The 21,936-nt window shown below is 38.2% G+C and overlaps 1 protein-coding gene across 3 annotated transcripts; it reads right to left on the bottom strand.

The window, feature by feature from the left end:
- Positions 1–2,522: 2,522 nt before the first annotated feature.
- On the bottom strand, positions 2,523–7,312 carry LOC101214831 (E3 ubiquitin-protein ligase RING1-like). Of its 3 annotated transcripts, none has more exons than XM_011656854.2 (2): positions 6,195–7,311; positions 2,523–2,978 (listed from the first exon to the last, which is right to left on the bottom strand). In XM_011656854.2, the coding sequence occupies exon 1, from the start codon at positions 7,133–7,135 to the stop codon at positions 6,236–6,238; it is 900 nt and encodes a 299-aa protein (XP_011655156.1). In that variant the 5' UTR covers positions 7,136–7,311; the 3' UTR covers positions 2,523–2,978; positions 6,195–6,235. The 3 variants fall into 3 exon arrangements, with proteins under 3 accessions (XP_011655156.1, XP_004149872.1, XP_031741982.1); XM_004149824.3 differs by having other exon boundaries at positions 6,200–7,310; XM_031886122.1 differs by lacking the exon at positions 2,523–2,978 and adding an exon at positions 3,573–4,114 and having other exon boundaries at positions 6,195–7,312.
- Positions 7,313–21,936: the final 14,624 nt, after the last annotated feature.

Here is a 21,936-nt window from a genome sequence, read left to right as displayed (position 1 = left end):
CTCATTTACAACTGATAAAATTAAAATAGTTAAAATAGTTTACATAAAAAAGAGAAACATATTAAAATAAGGGACTTAGCATTAGTATTAGTATTGATATGGAAAAAAGTAAAAAAGTTTAGAGGTAGAGGGGGGGAGGGGGTAAATGCAAATGGGAAATGGGGCCAACAACCCAAGTAGGGGGGGCCAACTTAGGGTTATCTTCTTCCATTTTACAAACGGTGACCACTGACTCATATGTCCTTTTTTCTTCACCGTACACTTCTTATTCATCTTCTCTCTCTCTCTCTATATACTTTTACTCATGCATGTGTTTTCTTTTTCTCTACCAAAAACAAAAATGTGTGGCCCAATCTCAAACTAAATTCCCATACAACTAAACTGTCTTATTTTTTTCAAATATTTTAGTTTGTTTTGCTATATTTAAAAAAAAATTATCTATTTTTTATATATACATAAGTAGGTGATAGTCAATCGGTACACTTGGCAGATGATAATATGATACTCTTTATGCATTAGCCGCCGCATATAGAGCTAGAGTGTATGTTGAATTCTCCTCAAAGTTTATTATTGATTTCTAATGATCTATGTCTATTTTGTATCTTGATTGATATATATACATATAGTAATCTATCTTAATCTATTATGAACTATTACCAATAGATTGTAATATTTTATTATATTAGTAAAATATTTTACGTGGTTTAAAATAATTTGTTAAAAGATAAAATTTATGTAAAAGGTTGAAGACAGGTGGCATTTACAAAATTATTGACGACTTTAGTTTGATGCAACAATTGAGGTGTAAAATAATTTATGTAAATAATTTTAAGAATAATTTTTAGATTAAATAAAGGGTAACAAAAATGGTTTTAATGATCTTCTCTATATATATACTTGTACATAATATATGTCATATATATAAGCCTTCAAATATCTACACAAACTGCTGTATAATTTGCATCCTTTATTCTAACATAAAAAGAATAGTTTAGAGATATTTCACAAATTAAAGCTTTTAAAGTCTATAGTCGTAATCGAAATAAATCCCCAAATTAATATTCAAGTGTTGTGAAAAAAGCATGCCGACAAGCAAAGAATAAAAACAAGAAAAAAAATGACACAAATATTTACATAGTTAACTAAAGAAATGTTCAGTTTCATTTACAAAAAGTGATATTTTAGTCACTAAAACTTCATTTGATAAACCTATTCGGTTTTTAAAAATTATGTTACTCCTACCTTATTTATTTATCTATGACTTTGAGGTTAGTTATTTAATCTAACAAAACCAAAAACTTTGAAAAGAACAGAAAACAAAGTTGAGTTGCAAGATGGGAACATAAATTTTGATAAACTTTTAAATTCAAAGTTGGTTGAGAAAGGGAAAGACTTAAAAGAAAGAGAGCACTTGAAAAGTAGAATGAGAAAAGCAAATGTCTAAATAAGGAGCCTTTGGGTTCATTTTTATGAAACAACAATTAAATGCATATATGAGAGAGAGAAAAGGTTTGATGTTAGAGAAAGTGGGCCATTCATGTCTTGGACTTTTCCTTTTCCCCCAAGAAAAAGCATTAATCATAAAATAAAAATTAAAAAGAAATTTAAGGTTAAGGTGATATTTTCATTCATATTTTTACATTTATACTTCAACGTTAGAAAGAAATGAGATGACATTCCATTATATCTCTTAAAAAGGTTTAAGAAACAGAAGTATGCAACATAAGGTTACCAATGTAAATAGAATACAAATCACTTCTAAACTGTGTAAAATGTTATTTGTTCTTTTTATTATTATTATTATCACCTATCATTTCCATGTTCAGTGTTGTCATTTTTTCTGACTGGCAATGGAGCTGAACCAATGACATTTTTTTTTTTTTGGTATAAAGTAAAAAACCATTGTTTGATTTAAAATAATAATAATAATAATAATAATAATAAATTACTGACAATTGTTTGATTGGTCAAAAGACTATGGAGCCCCAACACCATGCAATATTCACTCAAGTATATTATGCAACCAAATATTTGATGATGCTATATTTATGCGTTGGTTTATTTGAGAGAAGTTATTAGGAGAAAAAAACACATACTACCAATCTAGCATATTAATCCTCCCACTTATCACTATCCTCCAACCACCAACTCTGAAATCAATAAAAATATTTTTAGTATTTATCACTAAACAAACTTGTATATAAAATCAGGTTTAGAAAAACATAATCAAACACTATACTTATTGGAAGTGATATGATTAAAAGTATTCAAGTGCTAATGCCATACTTCAAAGCCTGGTACCAACGCTTTTGCATAGTTGGTCAAAGAAGAGGAAATCAGCAAAAACTCAAAATGTTCATCATTTTGTAGTAGGACAACTTATAAATTTTCTCAGCCCATTGCTCAAAGCCACTCTTTTATACCAAAATTGATTCTAGAGAGTATAAGTTCAGGGTTTTTTAATGGATATATTAAGCAACTCGACTATGAACTAACTACTTAAAAACCGATAAGAATAATAATAATGCTAACTAACAACCCTTTTTAAATTTGGTATTCGAGATAGATGTTATTTACATACATTTCACCCTCCATCCTAAAGAGATATTTAACAAATATGCTTTGTTTATATACAAATTTAAACCACGCTACTACATACGAAAATTTGCATACTCCCTAATAACCACCAATAGACACAAATTTGAAAAGAAGAAGCAGCCTTTCCTAGCAGCTATGAACAAGAGATGATTTGGAATGTATTACATTCTACATTGAAAGAAGAAATGACACTCAAAATGAACACATCTGTACATAATTGATGTTGGCATGTGAAACAAAATTCTAATGTGAAAGGAAAAAAAATGAATAACTAACAAACGAAAGGCTACCAAAAGACACCGACTTTGCAAAGGTATTACAGCAGAAATTTCTTCTAAAAATGTGAGACAACCTTAAGGTCAAAACAGTGCTCCGTTTGCCTGAAAAACAAAATTTAAGCTATGGTAAGGATTTACCTTGGCCCTTCATATTGCATTACAATGCCAATCATGGCTACCGAGCTGAGTGTTCATATCATTTATGTATAATCTCCACACAATAAACTTAAAGCCATGCATGATTGTTGACAACAGTACAAAGCAAAATTAAGAAGATGAAGATTAAAAGATGCTTTTCAAAAGCCTAATGTACATCTCAATCGAGGACCGAGGTATAGAGATTACCTAAAGAAAATCTAAATTTCAATCATTATAGAGTCGTATTAAAATATAAACTATTCAACTCAAAATCTGTAATAAGATAAATATAATCTAAATTTCATGCATGATTGGGTGTGAGTGCAAGTTGAAACTAAAACGTAAGGAATAAGATAAATAAAAATCCAATAACTCCATAAACTGATCATATCATTTCATTTTAGTTAGTTTGAAGTATCCTCTTTGTTTGTTTCATCTAGAGCAGATCTAAAAATGTGATATTGATGACAAAGGAAAGTTTGATAGGAAACAATCTGACATACAACAATTCTTATCTGTGCCAGAGAATTACAAGATCATAGGAGAATTTGATAAATGTTGATATAATTAAATTTAACGCAATCCATCTATTTAATTTTGTTTGAGGCCTAAACACCATTCCTCATCTAGTTTATATTGATGTACTCTTGTTGGCCAATTAACGTTCTACAAATTTTCGCATCCACAAATCGAGGAATGAGTTAAAAGCATTGATAAAATTAAGTTTATCATAACTCATCAGCTTAGCTTTACCCCAACTAAGACTTAGCTTTTGGGTCTCGTCTAGCAATGATTTGCAGACCCTGATCATATCCTAACCAGAAAAATGCCTCGCTACACGGCCAGCATATACATAGATAAAACTCCTCACTTATTTGCTAAATCCCACACCATAACTGTTGCATGTCCCTACACAGCATTCCACATTTACATTCACCTCTTCCACTCCCCAAGTATAGGTAAATAACTAAGGTTCTATGGAATTGACCCAAATCAACCTTCTTACACCCTATAAATGTTAAGAAATTGTAGTCAGGAATACCAAACATGGACAGAGAAAGGCCTCCTTCATTCTTGCAGATCTGCTCAGTCGCCAGCAACTTCTAGAAGAAAACTTGGATAGATATATCATAGAAACTCGAAATAGACACAAAATCTATTTAAAAGGTACGTGTATTTTTAAAGCCACATGCTACTCGTAAAGCTATTGAGAAAATGTTTTCTTCATATCTAAGTAAAAAAAAATCATATATAGCTTATGCACTTGAACAAAATAGTGTTTTTCAGTAAGAAACCCAAATTCAGCGGAAAACTAGCACAGCAATAGCTTCAAGATGAATGGAGAGGAAAAACCAAGAAAAGGGAAGACCTGCACAGTAATATCTTCAAGAGGAATGGAGAGGAAACACAAAGGAAAGGCAAGAAACAATCTTGAGCCCGAGAAGACTTGCTAACAACTTTCAACCCAACAAACTGCAAAATAACTTTAAATTCCTTTTCAAGAGGAAACCGTTCTCGTGCCTGCCAAGAAATGATGAAACAAACAACCAGAGCTCCGAACTGCCAAAAACAACTTCTGAAATAAAGAGGAGCTGGGCCGAACAAGAACCTTGGTTCAACGTGGCTCCTAAAGTACCTTTAAAACTTGAAAGAATGACTAAATCTGTATTAGGTTGACCAAGAAGCTGTAGATGGCAAAACTATTGAAGTATCCATCAAAAACCTCGTGATCCACTATTCAAAATTCAGAGATAATTGATTGATGAAGCAGAGAACAAATCTACTTCCAAGAACTCAACCCAAAGTTATTTCACATTCTTCAACAAAAGACTTCAAATGCTCTAGAACTTCATAGTGCTATGATTGAGAGGGAATTCTAGGGACCTGCTTTTCAAAATTTACAACTTCCTTGATCTGGAAGAGGGCATTTAAATCAGATTCTAAAGGGTCCTTTAGTGATAGATCCTCACCCTAGCCCCCCCACCCCCCCTGTTTTGTATGAATGGACAGTTTTTCCTTCCCTAACTTTCTTTTGTTTTATTGGTATGAAACAATAAAAAATCCGACAGTAGAGAAAAGCCCCTTCAAGAGAAGCTACAGATTCTCTGGTCGCTATCCAATATTGTTGATTCTCGACAATTGGAAGAATTTTCGGCAGTTAGCATTCTTTGGGAGAGGGATGTCATTTTAAGTGGTATTGTCTTCTTTTCCCCTTCAATACAGTCAAGTTTCTTATTTATAGGACAAACAAAAGAATGCCCTTCAAGTCATTATAATCATCAAAAGACTATAACTATAACAATTTTTTGTGTTTATAACATCAAGAAGGAAGCTTTTAAAAAATACTCCAAAGAAGAAATTTGTTACAATCATCTTCAGAAGATCCTTCGTCCCATTGATTCTTCAGAGTATCATCAACGAAATTTCATGTTGCCTATAAAAAAGAGAGGTGGCTGTAGAGATTGCAAGCTCTTCCTCTTACTACCGATGGATGTCCACAGGATCATCAACTATTTAATCCCATTAGTACCAATGACAGCCGCACCATCATCCTAACCATAATACTAGGTTTCCATTTTCTACAAATTAATAAACTGAACACAACAAACCATTTATTTCGCCATTCCCCCTGGAGGATTGAAGATCCCATGTCAAACAACCAAAAACATTAGATATCCCTTTACGTAGGCTGGAGATCGAAACATACTAGAGATATATTTAATATTACTCAATATATTTATATATTTATTGTTTAAACTGTTCTCACTGAGTTTACATGAAATAAAGTTATTGTCTGAACAATTACTTAAAAAAGAATCAATTGTCAATCCTTATTGTATTTTCTTCCCGTCTCTTCCCCTATGTTTCCTTTTAGTCCTTCTACCTTTTCTTTAGGGGCTAGCCATTTCACAAACAAGTTACCAGTGTTTCATGCTCCTCAAGATGGTGTCTCTTTGGGTTCACCTATCTTGGACATTTCAAATAACCCATCTATCTAGTATGGAGATATGGAGTGTGAATCTCCTTAGTTTTTCCAATGTGGGTGTGGGACTCTCAGCATCATATTCAATAATCATATGTATGCAATGAAAGTAATCTAAGACATGGGGGCAAAACAGCATGGCAAGCAGTTTGCAAAAGCTAAAACAAAAAGAAACAATAGACGAGAATGAAAGTTACCAGACCATATTCAGTATTTGTTTGTCCTGAGGCCTATCCTCTCATTCACTGTCACTCCCATCATTCCGGCTACCAAACGGCCACCACAGCGGCACTCTAAACCTCCTCTCAACACGCCTCATGCTGCTCCCACTGCTTCCTGACCCTGATTCTTCCCCGGAAGATTCATTCCCCTGCATCCGGTTTCCACGTGTTCGATTCTCGTAATCAGAATCATCCGTAGGCAACTCGAACCGGCAAATAGGGCATGAATTATGCAATTCAAGCCAAGGCAATAGACAATAATCATGAAATACATGCTTGCATGGCATTTGCTTAACCACAATACCTTTTCCAAAATCATCTATGCAAACGGCACACTGATTCATTTCCGAATTCAGAAGGTCCTCAGTAACAGTGATAGTCGAAAGCTTCTCAATTGCCGATTTCGAAGCCGGCGGAGTTCCATATCGGTTGGGATCATTTTCAGCCAGCAACTGAATAAGCTGCTCGAGGCCTGGTCCAATGAAGTAATCGCCCACATTTTGAGGCATTGGAACACCAGAGTGGGAAGAATGGCGAGGAATTTCAAAGACAACATCGGCACCACTTTCGAAGATGCTCCGTAAATGATTCTGAAGAAAAACAAAAGGATCGTAGGGCTCGTGGTGAACAGAGGAAGTGGATTGGGAAGGCGGAGCCAAAGTTCTTGAAAATATACCAGGGTTTTGAAGATCAACAACTGTAGAAGAGGAGAAAACAAGCGGATTGAAACGACGGAAAGGTTGGGGAAGGAAAAAGGACGTGGGATCAAAATTGAGATTGGAATTGGAATTGTCGTACTCTTCGAGAAAACCCTCGTGGCAAAGTGGGCAAAGAGGATCGGAGGAAATGGATACAGAAACAGTAACCGCGCGATCACACTGGTGACAGAAAAAAGGCTTGTCGACGGCGGAGGACATGGTGGTGGTGGCCCCTGGAAACAACCGATGAAATCCGGAGAGAAGAGGAGGAATTACGAAAGAGAAATTCAAAGAGATGAAAAGAACGGGGGATTCGATGCAGGGGTTGTTAACTCCATTGGCCGTTGAGAAATGGGAATTCGAGTCTTCACTCTAAATCTTAATTGGCTCTTGAACTTTCTCGACGAATTTAGAACATTCTAGATTTTTGTCCATTTCTTCCGTTCCTTTATTTCATTTTCCATACTTTTCCAATAAGAATAGTGTGGCTATCCAACCCATATTATAAGAATTAGATTGGATTAAAAAAATTAATTGCTATCCAATCTGGGTTAAAAAAATTGAAATTGATTTTTTCGAGTTGGATTGGGTTTGAGATGAAAGGATTGAGAAATTCGGTTCAATCCAACCCAAACCCAATTAATATAATATATGAAAAATAATAATAATATATTATTTAATAAAAAACAATTAGGTTTCTTATTTTTGAAGGTTTAAATTGTGGTGTATCTTGAAATTTATTTTTTATTTATTATTAAAAATGAACTTCGTAAACATTTGTAAACAATTTTTGGATTTATGTATTTCAAGAACTTTAAATTTATTTGTGTTTATAATTTTTGAATTTATTTGTGTTGTAACTTTTAATTTATGAATGCTTACCTTGAATGTATTGTAAATCAAAAGATTGTCGTAAACCAAAGAATCTTCAGAAAATACATGCCCAAGCTCATAGCTCAGAAGTTGATGAAGTATCAGATGGTGTTGCAGATATTGACCTTTGTGCAGTCATTTCAGAATGCAACATGGTGGGCAATTCCAAGGAGTGGTGGGTAGACACTGGGGCTACTCGTCATATTTGTGCCAACAAGGATATGTTCACATCATATGTGCCAGTTTCTAGTGGAGAACAACTATTTATGGGTAACTCCTCTACTTCAAAGGTTGAGGGACAAGGTAAAGTGATTCTTAAGATGACCTCTGGCAAGGAACTCACTCTCAACAATGTGCTTCATGTTCCTGACATTCGTAAGAACTTAGTTTCTGGTTCATTGCTTAGTAAGAATGGCTTTAAGTTGGTCTTTGTATCTGATAAGTTTGTACTTTCCAAGAATGAGTTGTACATTGGAAAGGGTTACTTGAGTGATGGTCTATTTAAATTAAATGTACTATCAGTTGTACCCAAAAGTATTATTAATAAAGTATCTACTTTTGCTTATATTGTCGAGTCATTTGTTTGGCATGGCAGACTAGGACATGTTAATTTTAATTCTTTGCGAAGACTAATTAATATGAACTTGATTCCACAATTCACTTTTGACACAAATCATCGATGTGAGGTGTGTGTGGAATCAAAGATGACTAAAGCACCTTTTCATTCAACTCATAGAATTACCAAACCTTTAGAGTTAATTCATAGTGATATTTGTGACTTGAAATTTGTGCAAACTAGAGGTGGAAAAAAGTACTTTATTACTTTTATCGATGATAGCACAAGATATTGTTATGTTTATCTGCTAAAAAGCAAAGATTAGGCAATTGAAGTGTTTAAGCTTTATAAAAAAGAGGTTGAAAATCAACTTAGCACAAAAATTAAGGCAATAAGAAGTGATCGAGGTAGCGAATATGGTCATCCTTTTGAACAATTTTGTTTAGAACATGGCATTATTCACCAAACTACTGCTCCTTACTCACCTCAATCCAATGGAATTGTTGAACGCAAAAACCGAACACTTAAGGAAATGATGAACGCAATGCTTATAAGTTCAGGTTTACCCCAAAATTTGTGGGGAGAAGCTTTGTTAACAGCAAATTATTTATTAAACAGAATTCCTCATAAGAAGTCACAAAATATTCCTTATGAAAAATGGAAAGGAAGAAAACCTTCATATAAATTCTTAAAAGTATGGGGGTGCCTAGCAAAGGTTGTCGTGCCTAAACCTAAAATGGTTAAAATTGGACCAAAAACTGTTGATTGCATATTCATTGGTTATGCTAGTAACAATTGTGCATATCGATTTATAGTTCATAAATCAGATATTTCAGATATACATGTTAATACAATCATGGAATCAAGGAATGCAACATTCTTTGAGAATATTTATCGTCATAAAATGTTTTGTGAAGCAAGGTTACAAAAACGTTCGTTTGATGCTATAACGAATGAATCTCACAATAGATCAAATGTTGAGTTAACGAACAATGAGGAACTCCGACGAAGTAAAAGGATGAGAATCTCAAAATCATTTGGGCCTGATTATTTAACTTATTTGTTAGAAAACGAACCTCAAACATTTAAAGAGGCCATGTCCTCTCCTAAAGCTCCATATTGGGAAGAGACTGTGAATAGTGAAATTGAGTCCATTATGCATAACCATACTTGGGAACTAGTTGATCTTCCATTAGGAAGTAAACCACTTGGTTGCAAGTGGATTTTCAAACGGAAATTGAAGACCGATGGGTCAATAGATAAATATAAGGCAAGACTTGTCGCTAAAGGTTACACAATCAACAAGAAGGACTTGACTATTTTGATACATACTCACCGGTTACTCGAATTACTTCCATTCACATGCTCATAGCAATATCAACTTTGCATGGATTTGAGATACATCAGATGGATGTCAAGACGGCATTTTTAAACGGTGAGTTAGATGAAGAGATCTACATGCAACAACTCGAAGGGTTTGTTTCTTTAGGTCAAGAAAAGAAAGTATGCAAGTTAATTAGGTCTCTTTATGGACTAAAACAAGCACCGAAACAATGGCATGGAAAATTTGACAGTGTAATGATGGCCAATGGGTTTAAAATCAATGAATGTGACAAATGTGTATATGTCAAAAGCAATGAGCATGACCATGTCATTGTGTGCTTATATGTTGATGATATGCTAATTATAGGTAGCAATATCAACATTATTAAGAAAACCAAACAAATGTTGGCCAATAAATTTGAGATGAAAGACATGGGTGTCGCAGAAGTTATTCTAGGGATCAAAATTTCTAGAACCCCACAAGGGTTAGTGTTATCTCAATCACATTATATTGATAAAATATTGAAGAAATATACAAAACATGAAATTGTGATTGCAAAGACCCCAATTGATGGAAGTCTCCATTTCAGTAAAAAATAATGGAGATAGTATAGCACAATTAGAATACTCTCGCATCATTGGTAGTTTGATGTACATCATGAGTTGTACACGTCTTGATATAGCGTATGCGGTAAGCAAGTTAAGTCGCTATACAAGTAATCCAGGTCATGATCATTGGAAAGCTATCTTGAGAGTTTTGGGATACTTAAAGCATACTAAAAATTATGGAATACACTATACTCGATATCCTGCTGTACTTGAAGGCTATAGTGATGCCAATTGGATATCGAGCACTAATTAAAGACTCCAAATCCACCAGTGGTTACATTTTTACCCTTGGAGGCGGAGCTCTTTCTTGGAAATCTTCCAAACAAACATGTATAGCACGATCCACAATGGAATCTGAATTTATAGCCTTAGACAAGGCGGGAGAAGAAGCAGAATGGCTTCGAAATTTTTTGGAAGATATTCCCAATTGGTCTAAACTAGTGCCTGCAATATGTATACATATTGATAGCCAGGCAGCTATTGGAAGGGCACGAAATATTATGTATAATGGTAAGTCTCGACATATACGACGGAGACATAATATAATCAGGCAACTACTCTCTAGTGGAATTATCACAATTGACTTTGTGAGGTCAAAAGATAATATAGCGGATCCACTTACTAAAGGCCTAACTAGGGAGTTGGTTGAAAATTCATCAAAAAGAATGGGATTAAAGCCTATAATATAAAGCTATCTAGAGAGGCAACCCAACCTAGTTGACTGGAGATCCCAAGATCTAGGTTCAACGGGAAAACCGATCTCTAAATAATACAACAAGCACTAGATTAAAAGATTTTCCCATTTTACGAAGGATGAGGTAGTGCCAGTATAGTTTTAGGGTAAGCTTTATGCTTTTTTTAATGATTTTTGTTAGTGATATTTATTAACAAAAGAACATATACAATGTTCTGTACAAGAATCACCTATGTGAGTGTGAAGGGGCCGCTTCTGTGAGAATTTTAAGGCAACATTCTCTAAAACACTCATGAGACCAGGCGGTGTTCAAGGCCAAAATGAACACAACCATAAGAACATACTTTGTTATAATGAGAAGTTGTGTGATATCTATTGTTTTAGTTTACTCTAGAATGGTTGACAGTTCAAGACATCATGTTCACTGATTAACCAAGTAAACTCGATTGATTTTCACTAAGGAAAGTTCAAAGTTTATACTACTTATCCTCATGCAGGTTCTCCATTGGAAAATACCGAATGCTTATTTTCTCCCATTTGTCAACTTACCATTTATGGGGGGGATTGTTGGAATAAATGGTTATGATTCTTCATGAATGGATGTATCATGAGTGGATGCATCATTTCATGAAACGTTGGAATAAATGGTTATGTTTCTTCATGAATGGATGCATCATGAGTGGACGCATCATTTCATGAACTAAAGGACATGACTTTTTGAATGGCCACAAAAAGTCTATAAATAAGTCATTTTGGTTTAGAGAAAATGACAGAGAAAAAATCATTTGTCTTCAAAAACAAATTTCTCTCCATATGCACAATCTTGACGTTCGGTAGATTCACAAGGTTTCGTTCGTAGATCTTCTATACGGGGTGCTACACTTATAAGAAAGTTGATTTGTTCTATCCTGGGGAGGCAATTACTCTAAATTCTCAAGCACTAGGGTGAGTAAATTTGTCTTAAGGAGACAACGTGAATTCGTTGAGCTCAGATCTATAATTGTGTATGATTTTTCTGTTCACTGTGATAATAATATACCTAGCAATTGATAATATATATAACAGTGTTTGTTATGAATACACATCTATATTGTCCACTTTATTTCATATTCTACATATCAAATTGCCTTTTGCTTTACTCCTCTGTTTTCAGAATTATTTTTAAAAAGCTTTGACTAAAACCTGAAGATTTTGATTTAATAAAACGAGAGTGGAAGAGAAGCTACAACTAGATACGAAAGTTTTATTCAACTAGATTTTAATAATTTATTTTTAAGGTGTAAAGTTGTTTAGTTTAAATCAAGAAAGTACGTGGGTTGAGATGGTATAGTTGTTTAACATGATTTCTTGTGTTGTTTATAAATATCTTTACAATAAAGCAAGTACCACAACAAACCATAAAACAATATCTTTAAAAGCAAAAAAAGGTGAATGGAGGAGGCACTCCTTGATCGAACCCCACCCTTAACATTTTTATAGTTAAACTGTCTCTATTGAAGTGAAGCTTTCATCTTTTTGGCTCAGTTTATGTAGGGATTAAGACATTCTAATAACAATATGATGTTTTGAAAGATGTAACAAATTATATAAATCGAGTGTTCCCCATCAGATTGAACATATATGCTGCCGCTGCAAGAAACTTCTTCCATTTCGATCGAACGAACGCTGCTTGAACAACAAAACGATAAACTGATGATAGTTGCATTGCAGACGAACAAGCCCAGAAGCAGAAATAGGAAGTTTTGATTGAGAAAAGGACATCATTGCCAAACAAGCCCAGAATATTCAGGTTTAAGCATTGAAGAGAAGTTGAATGCATTGGTGGCTTTAATTGATCTTCTTTCTGACAGATCAAGTATTAGGCCAAAGGTACATTATTCTATCTTGTGAGGGTCATTTTTCATTGTATTTTCATGTTTACATCATAAATTTGTGATTTATGGTTAATCGCGAAAAACATTGATGATAGTTTGTATTTATGTCTTAAATTTCAAAATCTATTTTTACCTTTGTGAGATTTTTCTTTAAGAATTTCTCTGGTATTTAGAAAGTCATAGAACACCTACTATGCCTCCTATTATGTGAAAATTTATTTTTATCTGGGAGAAGTTATTCTTCGCAGCTTCCACGGACAGTTTTCAAGGCTACTTTGTTCCATTATACTTCAGCACTTGTAGGCAGTGATACATAGAAGCCTGTCTATTTTATATTTGCTTGTTATGTTGTTTAGTTTAAGGTATAGTACTCAAGACTTTTCAATATGATAGGGTTCGTCAACATCTTGTGGCATTGTTGATTATGCTTCCAACATTCAACATTATGGTTCTGGAGCAAAAATAAAAAGTCTTCTGTCAGGGGACACAACCTGTCATCAAGGTCATTCTTGGCTAGCTCAGGACAGTTGCGTAGTGCAAGTATCAGATATGCTTCATTGGAAAACCATCCTATCGATTCGGCCACAGCAATCTCAAAGTTCCAAGAGAATTCAGGAAGTCAAGTAAAGGGCGCAGACAAGATGAAAAATGCTATTTACTTGCATTCAATGCAATCTATCTTTTTAGGTTCTGATCGTAGGTATAATAGATATTAGCTTTTTCTTGGTCCTTGTGATGCAACTGATCCTGGTCATAGGAGGGTTTATTTTGAATCTTCAGAGGATGGGCATTGGGAAGTGATTGATACAAAAGAGGTACCACCTTGGAAATTTTATGACAAGCTTTCCTTTCACAGAATCAATATTTTCCAAACTTAAACACAAACATTATACTAATTATTGTTCTGTTTTCTATTCTTACTTTAGGCTTTGTGTGCCTTGTTATTTGTGTTGGATGATAGAGGTAAGCGGGAAGCTTTCCTCATTGAATCTCTGGAGAAGCGTGTGGTATTTCTTTGTGAAGCCATGTCAAATAAGAGCACTAGGAATCTTGGGAGCAGGAGTTTTACGCAATCTGAACAATCTGATATGGACAGAATAAGAGAAATCAGTTATTCTCCTGTGTCTGATGTTGATAATAGCCTATACCAAGCTGAGACTACTGGTGATACTTTGCCTTTAAGTAGTACTATAGTTCTTGAAGTTAAAAGAAAGGGAGAAGAAGAAAAGCAAAGCTGGAATGGTCTCCAGACATTTGATTTATGGGTATGGAATTTCTTCTCTCATGCACTTTATGTCGTTGATTTGATTCACTTGCTAGATATGAACGTTGCCATGATTTGTATTTTGAGACTTTTGACATTGTTCTGAGCTGGGTATTTTCTTTCGAGGCAGTGGCATTGGCCCATTTTTTGACATTTTGGGACAGAACTAAAAAAGCAAGTCGGGGGCATCATCGCTCGACTTTTGCGGGTAGAAAACTTCAATATTGCTCGAAGTGAGTCCACCCGATAGCTGGATGCAAATTTCTGAGACCTTTGAAATTGTTCTGAGCTGGGTAGTTTGTTTCGAGGCCGTGGCATTGGCCCCTATTTCGACGTTTTTGGACAGAACTAAAAAACCGAGTCGGGGCATCACCGCTTGACTTTTGCGGGCAGAAAACTTCAATATTGCTCAAAATGAGACCACCCGGTAGCTGGATGCGAACTTCTGAGACCTTTGACATTGTTCTGAGCTTGGTATTTTCTATCAAGGCAGTGGCATTGACCCCTTTTTCGACATTTTGGGACAGAACTAAAAAACCAAGTCGGGGGCATCACCGCTCGGCTTTTGCGAGTAGTAAACTTCAATATTGCTCGAAAGGAGACCACCCGGTAGATGGATGCAACTTCTGACACCTTTGATATTGTTCTGAGTTGGGTAGTTTCTTTCGAGGCCGTGGCATTGGCCCCATTTTCGACGTTTTGGGATGGAACTAAAAACTGAGTCGGGGGCATCACCGTTTGGCATTTACGGGCAGAAAACTTCAATATTGCTAGGAATGAGACCACACGGTAGCTGGATGCGAACTTCCGAGACCTTTGACATTGTTCTAAGCTGGGTAGTTTCTTTTGAGGCTGTGGCATTGGCCCATTTTTCGACGTTTTGGGACGGAACCAAAAAACCAAGTCAGGGGCATCACTGCTCGACTTTTACGGGTAGAAAAGTTTAATATTGCTCGGAATGAGACCACCCGGTAGCTGGATGTGAACGTTCGAGACCTTTGACATTGTTCTGAGCTGGGTAATTTGTTTCAAGGCCGTGGCATTGACCCCTTTTTCGACGTTTTGGGACAAAATTGAAAAACCGAGTCGGGGGCTTCACTGCTCAACTTTTACGGGCAGAAAACATCGATATTGCTACGAATGAGACCACCCGGTAGCTGAATGCAAACTTTCGAGACCTTTGACATTGTTCTGAGTTGGGTAGTTTCTTTTGAGGTCGTGCATTGGCCCATTTTTTGACGTTTTGGGACGAAACTAAAAAACCGAGTCGGGGGCTTCACCGCTCGACTTTTGCGGGCAGAAAACATCGATATTGCTTGGAATGAGACCACCCGGTAGCTGGATGCGAACTTCTGAGACTTTTGACATTGTTCTAAGCTGGGTAATTTTTTTCGAGGCCGTGGCATTGGCCCCTTTTTTGACGTTTTGGGACGAAACTAAAAACTGAGTCAGGGGCATCACCGCTCGGCATTTACGGGCAGAAAACTTCAATATTGGTAGGAATGAGACCACATGGTAGCTGGATGCGAACTTCCGAGACCTTTGACATTGTTCTAAGCTGGGTAGTTTCTTTCGAGGCTGTGGCATTGGCCCCTTTTTCGACGTTTTGGGACGGAACCAAAAAACCAAGTCAGGGGCATCACCACTCGACTTTTACGGGTAGAAAAGTTCAATATTGCTTGGAATGAGACCACCCGGTAGCTGGATGTGAACGTCCGAGACCTTTGACATTGTTCTAAGCTGGGTAATTTGTTTCGAGGTCGTGGCATTGACCCCTTTTTCGACGTTTTGGGACGAAACTGAAAAACCGAGTCGGGGGCTTCACTGCTCAACTTTTGCGGGCAGAAAACATCGATATTGCTACGAATGAGACCACCTGGTAGCTGAATGCAAACTTTCGATACCTTTGACATTGTTCTGAGTTGGGTAGTTTCTTTCGAGGCCGTGCATTGGCCCACTTTTTGACGTTTTGGGACGAAACTAAAAAACCGAGTCGGGGGCATCACCGCTCGGCTTTTGCAGGCAGAAAACTTCAATATTGCTCGGAATGAGACCACCCAGTATCTGGATGCGAACTTTCGAGACCTTTGACATTTTTCTGAGTTAGGTAGTTTCTTTCGAGGCCGTGGCATTGGCCTCTTTTTCGACGTTTTGGACCGAACTAAAAAATCAAGTAGTGGACATCACCGCTCGGCTTTTGCAGGCAAAAAACTTCAATATTGCTCAGAATGAGACGACCCGGTAGGTGGATGCAAACTTCTGAAACCTTTGACATTGTTCTAAGCTGGGTAGTTTCTTTCGAGACCGTGGCATTGGCCCCTTTTTCGAATTTTTGGGACGGAATTGAAAAACTGAGTTGGGGGCATCACCGCTCAACTTTTGCGGGCAGAAAAGTTCAAGATTGCTAAGAATGAAACCACCCGGTAGGTGGATGCGAACTTCGGAGACCTTTGACATTGTTCTGAGCTGGGTAGTTTCTTTCGAGGTTGTGGCATCGACCCCTTTTTCGACGTTTTGGTACGGAACTAAAAAACCGAGTCGGGGGCATCATCGCTCGGCTTTTGCGGGCAGAAAACTTCAATATTGCTTGGAATGAGACCACCAGTAGCCAGAAGTGAACATCTAAGACCTTTGACATTGTTCTGAGTTGGGTAGTTTCTTTTGAGGTTGTGGCATTGGCCACTTTTTCGACGTTTTGGGACGAAAAAACAAAACCGAGTCAGAGGCATCACCGCTTAGCTTTTGCGGGCAAAAAACTTCAATATTGATCGGAATGAGACCACCCGAAAGCTGGATGCGAACTTCCAAGACCTTTGACATTGTTCTGAGCTAACTAGTTTTTTTCAAGGCCGTGGCATTGGCCCTTTTTCAGACGTTTTGGGACGAAACTAAAAAACCAAGCCGGGGGCATCACCGCTCAGGTTTTGTGGACAAAAAACTTCAATATTGCTTGGAATGAGACCATTCGGTAGCTAAATGCGAACTTCTAAGACATTTGACATTGTTCTGAGTTGGGTAGTTTCTTTCGAGACCGTGGCATTGGCCGCTTTTTCGACATTTTGGGACGAAACTAAAAAACCGAGTCAAGGGTATCACCGCTCGGATTTTGCGGGCAGAAAACTTCAATATTGCTCGGAATGAGACCACCTGGTAGCTCAATGCGAACTTCCGAGACCTTTAACATTGTTCTGAGCTGGGTAGTTTCTATCGAGGTCGTGGCATTGGCTCATTTTTCGACGTTTTGGGACGAAACTAAAAAACCGAGTCGGGGGATCACCGCTCGGCTTTTGCGGGCAAAAAACTTCAATATTTCTTGGAATGAGACCACGTAGTAGCTAGATGAGAACTTTTGAGACCTTTGACATTTTTCTGAGTTGGGTAGTTTCTTTCGAGGCCGTGGCATTGGTCCCTTTTTTGACGTTTTGGGATGGAACTGAAAAACCAAGTCGGGGGCATCACCGTTCGGCTTTTGCGGGCAGAAAACTTCAATATTGGTCCGAATGAGACCACCCGGTAGCTGGATGCGAACTTCCGAGACCTTCGACATTGTTTTGAGTTTGGTAGTTTCTTTCGAGGCCGTGGCATTGGCCCCTTTTTCAACCTTTTGGGACGAAACTAAAAAATTAAGTTGGAGGCATCACTGCTCGGCTTTTGCATGCAGAAAACTTCAATATTGCTCGGAATGAGACCACCCGGTAGCTGGATGCGAACTTCTAAGACATTCGACATTTTTTTGAGCTGGGTAGTTTCTTTTGAGGTCGTGGCATTGGCCCATTTTTCGACGTTTTTGGACATAACTAACAAACCGAGTCGGGGGCATCACCGGTTGACTTTTGCGGGCAGAAAACTTCAATATTGCTCGGAATGAGACCACCCGGTAGCTGGATGCGAACTTCTAAGACCTTTGACCTTGTTCTGAGCTTGGTATTTTCTAACGAGGCAATGGCATTGGCTCCTTTTCCGACGTTTTGGTACGGAACTAAAAAATCGAGTCGGGGGCATCACCGCTCGGCTTTTGCGGGCATAAAACTTCAATATTGCTCGGAATGAGACCACCTGGTAGTTGGATGCAAACTTCTGAGACCTTTGACATTGTTCTGAGCTAGGTAGTTCCTTTCGAGGTCGTGGCATTTGCCCATTTTTCGACATTTTGGGACGGAACTAAAAAACCGAGTCGGGGGCATCACCGCTCGGCTTTTGCAGGCAGAAAACTTCATTATGGCCCCGAATAAGACCACCCGGTAGCTGGATGCAAACTTTCGAGACGTTTGACATTGTTCTGAGCTGGACAGTTTCTTTCGAGGATGTGGCATTGGCCACTTTTTCGACGTTTTGGGACGGAACTACAAAACCGAGTCATGGGTATCACCGCTCGGCTTTTGCAGGTAGAAAACTTCAATATTGCTCGGAATGAGACCACCCAGTATCTGTATGCGAACTTTCGAGACCTTGGACATTTTTCTGAGCTGGGTAGTTTCTTTCGAAGCCGTGGCATTGGCTCCTTTTTTGACGTTTTGGGACCGAACCAAAAAAACGAGTCGGCGGCATCACCGCTCGGCTTTTGGTGGCAGAAAACTTAATTATTGCTCGAAATGAGACCACACGGTAGCTGGATGCAAACTTCCGAGACCTTTGACATTGTTCTGAGCTGGGTAGTTTGTTTGAGGCCGTGACATTGGCCCCTTTTTCAACGTTTTGGGACGAAACTGAAAAACTGAGTTGGGGACATCATCGCTCGGCTTTTGCGGGCAGAAAACATCAATATTGGTCGGAATGAGACCATCCGGTAGCTGGATGCGAACTTTCGAGACCATTGACAATTTTTTAAGCTGGGTAGTTTCTTTCGAGGTCTTGGCATTGGCCCCTTTTTCGACCTTTTGGGACAGAACTAAAAAACCGAGTCGGGGGCATCACCGCTCGGCTTTTGCAGGCAGAAAACTTCATTATGGGCCCGAATAAGACCACCCGATAGCTGGATGCAAACTTTCGAGACCTTTGACATTGTTCTGAGCTGGACAGTTTCTTTCGAGGATGTGGCATTGGCCACTTTTTCGACATTTTGGGACGGAATTACAAGACCGAGTCGTGGGCATCACCGCTCAATATTGCTCGGAATGAGACCACCCAATATCTGTATGCGAACTTTCGAGGCCTTGGACATTTTTCTGAGCTGGGTAGTTTCTTTCGAGGCCGTGGCATTGGCCTCTTTTTCGACGTTTTGGGACCGAACCAAAAAATCGAGTCGGTGGCATCACCGCTCGGCTTTTGGTGGCAGAAAACTTAATTATTGCTCGAAATGAGACCACATGGTTGCTGGATGCAAACTTTCGAGACCTTTGACATTGTTCTGAGCTGGGTAGTTTGTTTGAGGCCGTGATATTGGCCCATTTTTCAACGTTTTGGGACGAAACTGAAAACCGAGTTTGGGGCATCATCGCTCGGCTTTTGTGGGCAGAAAACATCAATATTGGTCGGAATGAGACCATCCGGTAGCTGGATGCGAACTTTCGAGACCTTTCACAATTTTCTAAGCTGGGTAGTTTCTTTCGAGGTCGTGGCATTGGCCCATTTTTCGACCTTTTGGGACGGAACTAAAAAACCGAGTCGGGGGCATCACCGCTCGGCTTCTGCATGCAGAAAACTTCAATATTGCTCGGGATGGGACCACCCAGTAGCTGGATGCGAACTTTCGAGACCTTTGCCATTTTATATGAGCTGGGTAGTTTCTTTTGAGGCTGTGGCATTGCCCCATTTTTCGACGTTTTGGGACGAAACTAAAACACCAAGTTAGGGGCATCACCGCTCGGCTTTTGCGGGCAAAAAACTTCAATATTGCTCGGAATGAGACCACCCGGTAGCTGGATGCGAACTTCTGAGACCTTTGACATTGTTCTGAGTTGGGTAGTTTCTTTCGAGGTAGTGGCAATGGCCATTTTTCGACGTTTTGGGACGAAACAACAAAACGGAGTTAAGGGCATCATCGCTCGACTTTTATGGGAAGAAAACTTCAATATTGCTCAGAATGAGACCACCCGGTAGCTGGATGCAAATTTCCGAGACCTTTGACATTGTTCAGAGTGGGTAGTTTCTTTCGAGGTCGTGGCATTGGCCCCTTTTTCGACCTTTTGGGACGGAACTAAAAAACCGAGTCGGGGGCATCACCGCTCGGCTTCTGCATGCAGAAAACTTCAATATTGCTCGGGATGGGACCACTCAGTAGCTGTATGCGAACTTTCGAGACCTTTGCCATTTTATATGAGCTGGGTAGTTTCTTTTGAGGCCGTGGCATTGCCCCATTTTTCGACGTTTTGGGACGAAACTAAAACACCAAGTTAGGGGCATCACCGCTCGGCTTTTGCGGGCAAAAAACTTGCTCGGAATGAGACCACCCAATAGCTGGATGCGAACTTCTGAGACCTTTGACATTGTTCTGAGCTGGGTAGTTTCTTTCGAGGTAGTGGCAATGGCCATTTTTCGACGTTTTGGGACGAAACAACAAAACGGAGTCAAGGGCATCATCGCTCGACTTTTATGGGAAGAAAACTTCAATATTGCTCAGAATGAGACCACCCGGTAGCTGGATGCAAATTTCCGAGACCTTTGACATTGTTCAGAGTGGGTAGTTTCTTTCGAGGTCGTGGCATTGGCCACTTTTTCGACGTTTTGGACGAAACTAAAAAATCGAGTCGAGGGCATCACCGCTCGACTTTTGCGGGCTGAAAACTTCGATATTGCTCGGAATAAGACCACCAGGTAGCTGGATGCGAACTTCCGAGACCATTGACATTGAGCTGGGTAGTTTCTTTCTAGGCCGTGGCATTGGCCCCTTTTTCGTGGTTTTGGGATGGAACTAAAAAACCGAGTTAGGGGCATCACCGCTCGGCTTTTGCAGGCTGAAAACTTCAATATTGCTCGAAATGAGACCACCCGGTAGTTGCATGCGAACTTCCGAGACCTTTGACTTTGTTATGAGTTAGGTAGTTTCTTTTGAGGCCGTGGCATTGGCCCCTTGTTCGACGTTTTGGGACGGAACTAAAAAATCGATTCGGGGGCATCACCACTCGGTTTTTGCGGGTAGAAAACTTGAATATTGCTCGAAATGTGACCACTCGGTAGAGTACTGATCCATGAATTAACCTGGAAGCTCCAGCGTCTAAGAAACTAAAGTTTTAAACCAAATACGAGAAAAACAATTGGTGATAAGGCATGTGGGTGTAAGTATATGACCCTACCAAATGTGGAGCGATGAATTTCTGATGCCCTTTCTATTTCCTCTGTAAGAATAATAATATACAATAATCTGATCATGCATTCCACAACCATATACTTGTAAAATATCCTAAATACTCCAAATGTACTTTCTAATGTGGAGCGATGAATTTTTGACCTCCTTTCTATTTCCTCTGTAAGAATAATAGTTTGTAATAGTCTGATCATGTATTCCACAACCATGTACTTGTAAAATATTCTAAATCTTCCAAATGTACCCCTCTACAACATATCTCTACAATTTGTTCGTGAATTTTTCCAGATTTCATTTGCACTTTTGAGAACCTATGTTTTTCAAATGGACTAGAAATGTTAAAATTTTAAAGATCATATCTTATCTTTTGAAATAAAAGTCACCTATTAGTATTTTTTTATGGTAAATTCACTCTATTCCAAAGTGCTTCAATCTTGAGTGTAACAATAATTAAACAAAAGTATCCAATAAACTAAATTTCAGTAGTTGCGGAAATACAAATGTAGATCCTTAAGAAAATTCAAGTTTCTGAAACTTAACAAAATCAAGGTAAATGACAATTGAAGGTAGGAATCGAAAGCACC

Source organism: Cucumis sativus, chromosome 5, assembly GCF_000004075.3.
Source record: "Cucumis sativus cultivar 9930 chromosome 5, Cucumber_9930_V3, whole genome shotgun sequence".
Lineage (NCBI taxonomy): Eukaryota > Viridiplantae > Streptophyta > Magnoliopsida > Cucurbitales > Cucurbitaceae > Cucumis > Cucumis sativus.
The sequence above is the reverse complement of the archived record's forward strand: the minus strand, read 5'-3'. Positions and strand labels throughout refer to the sequence as shown.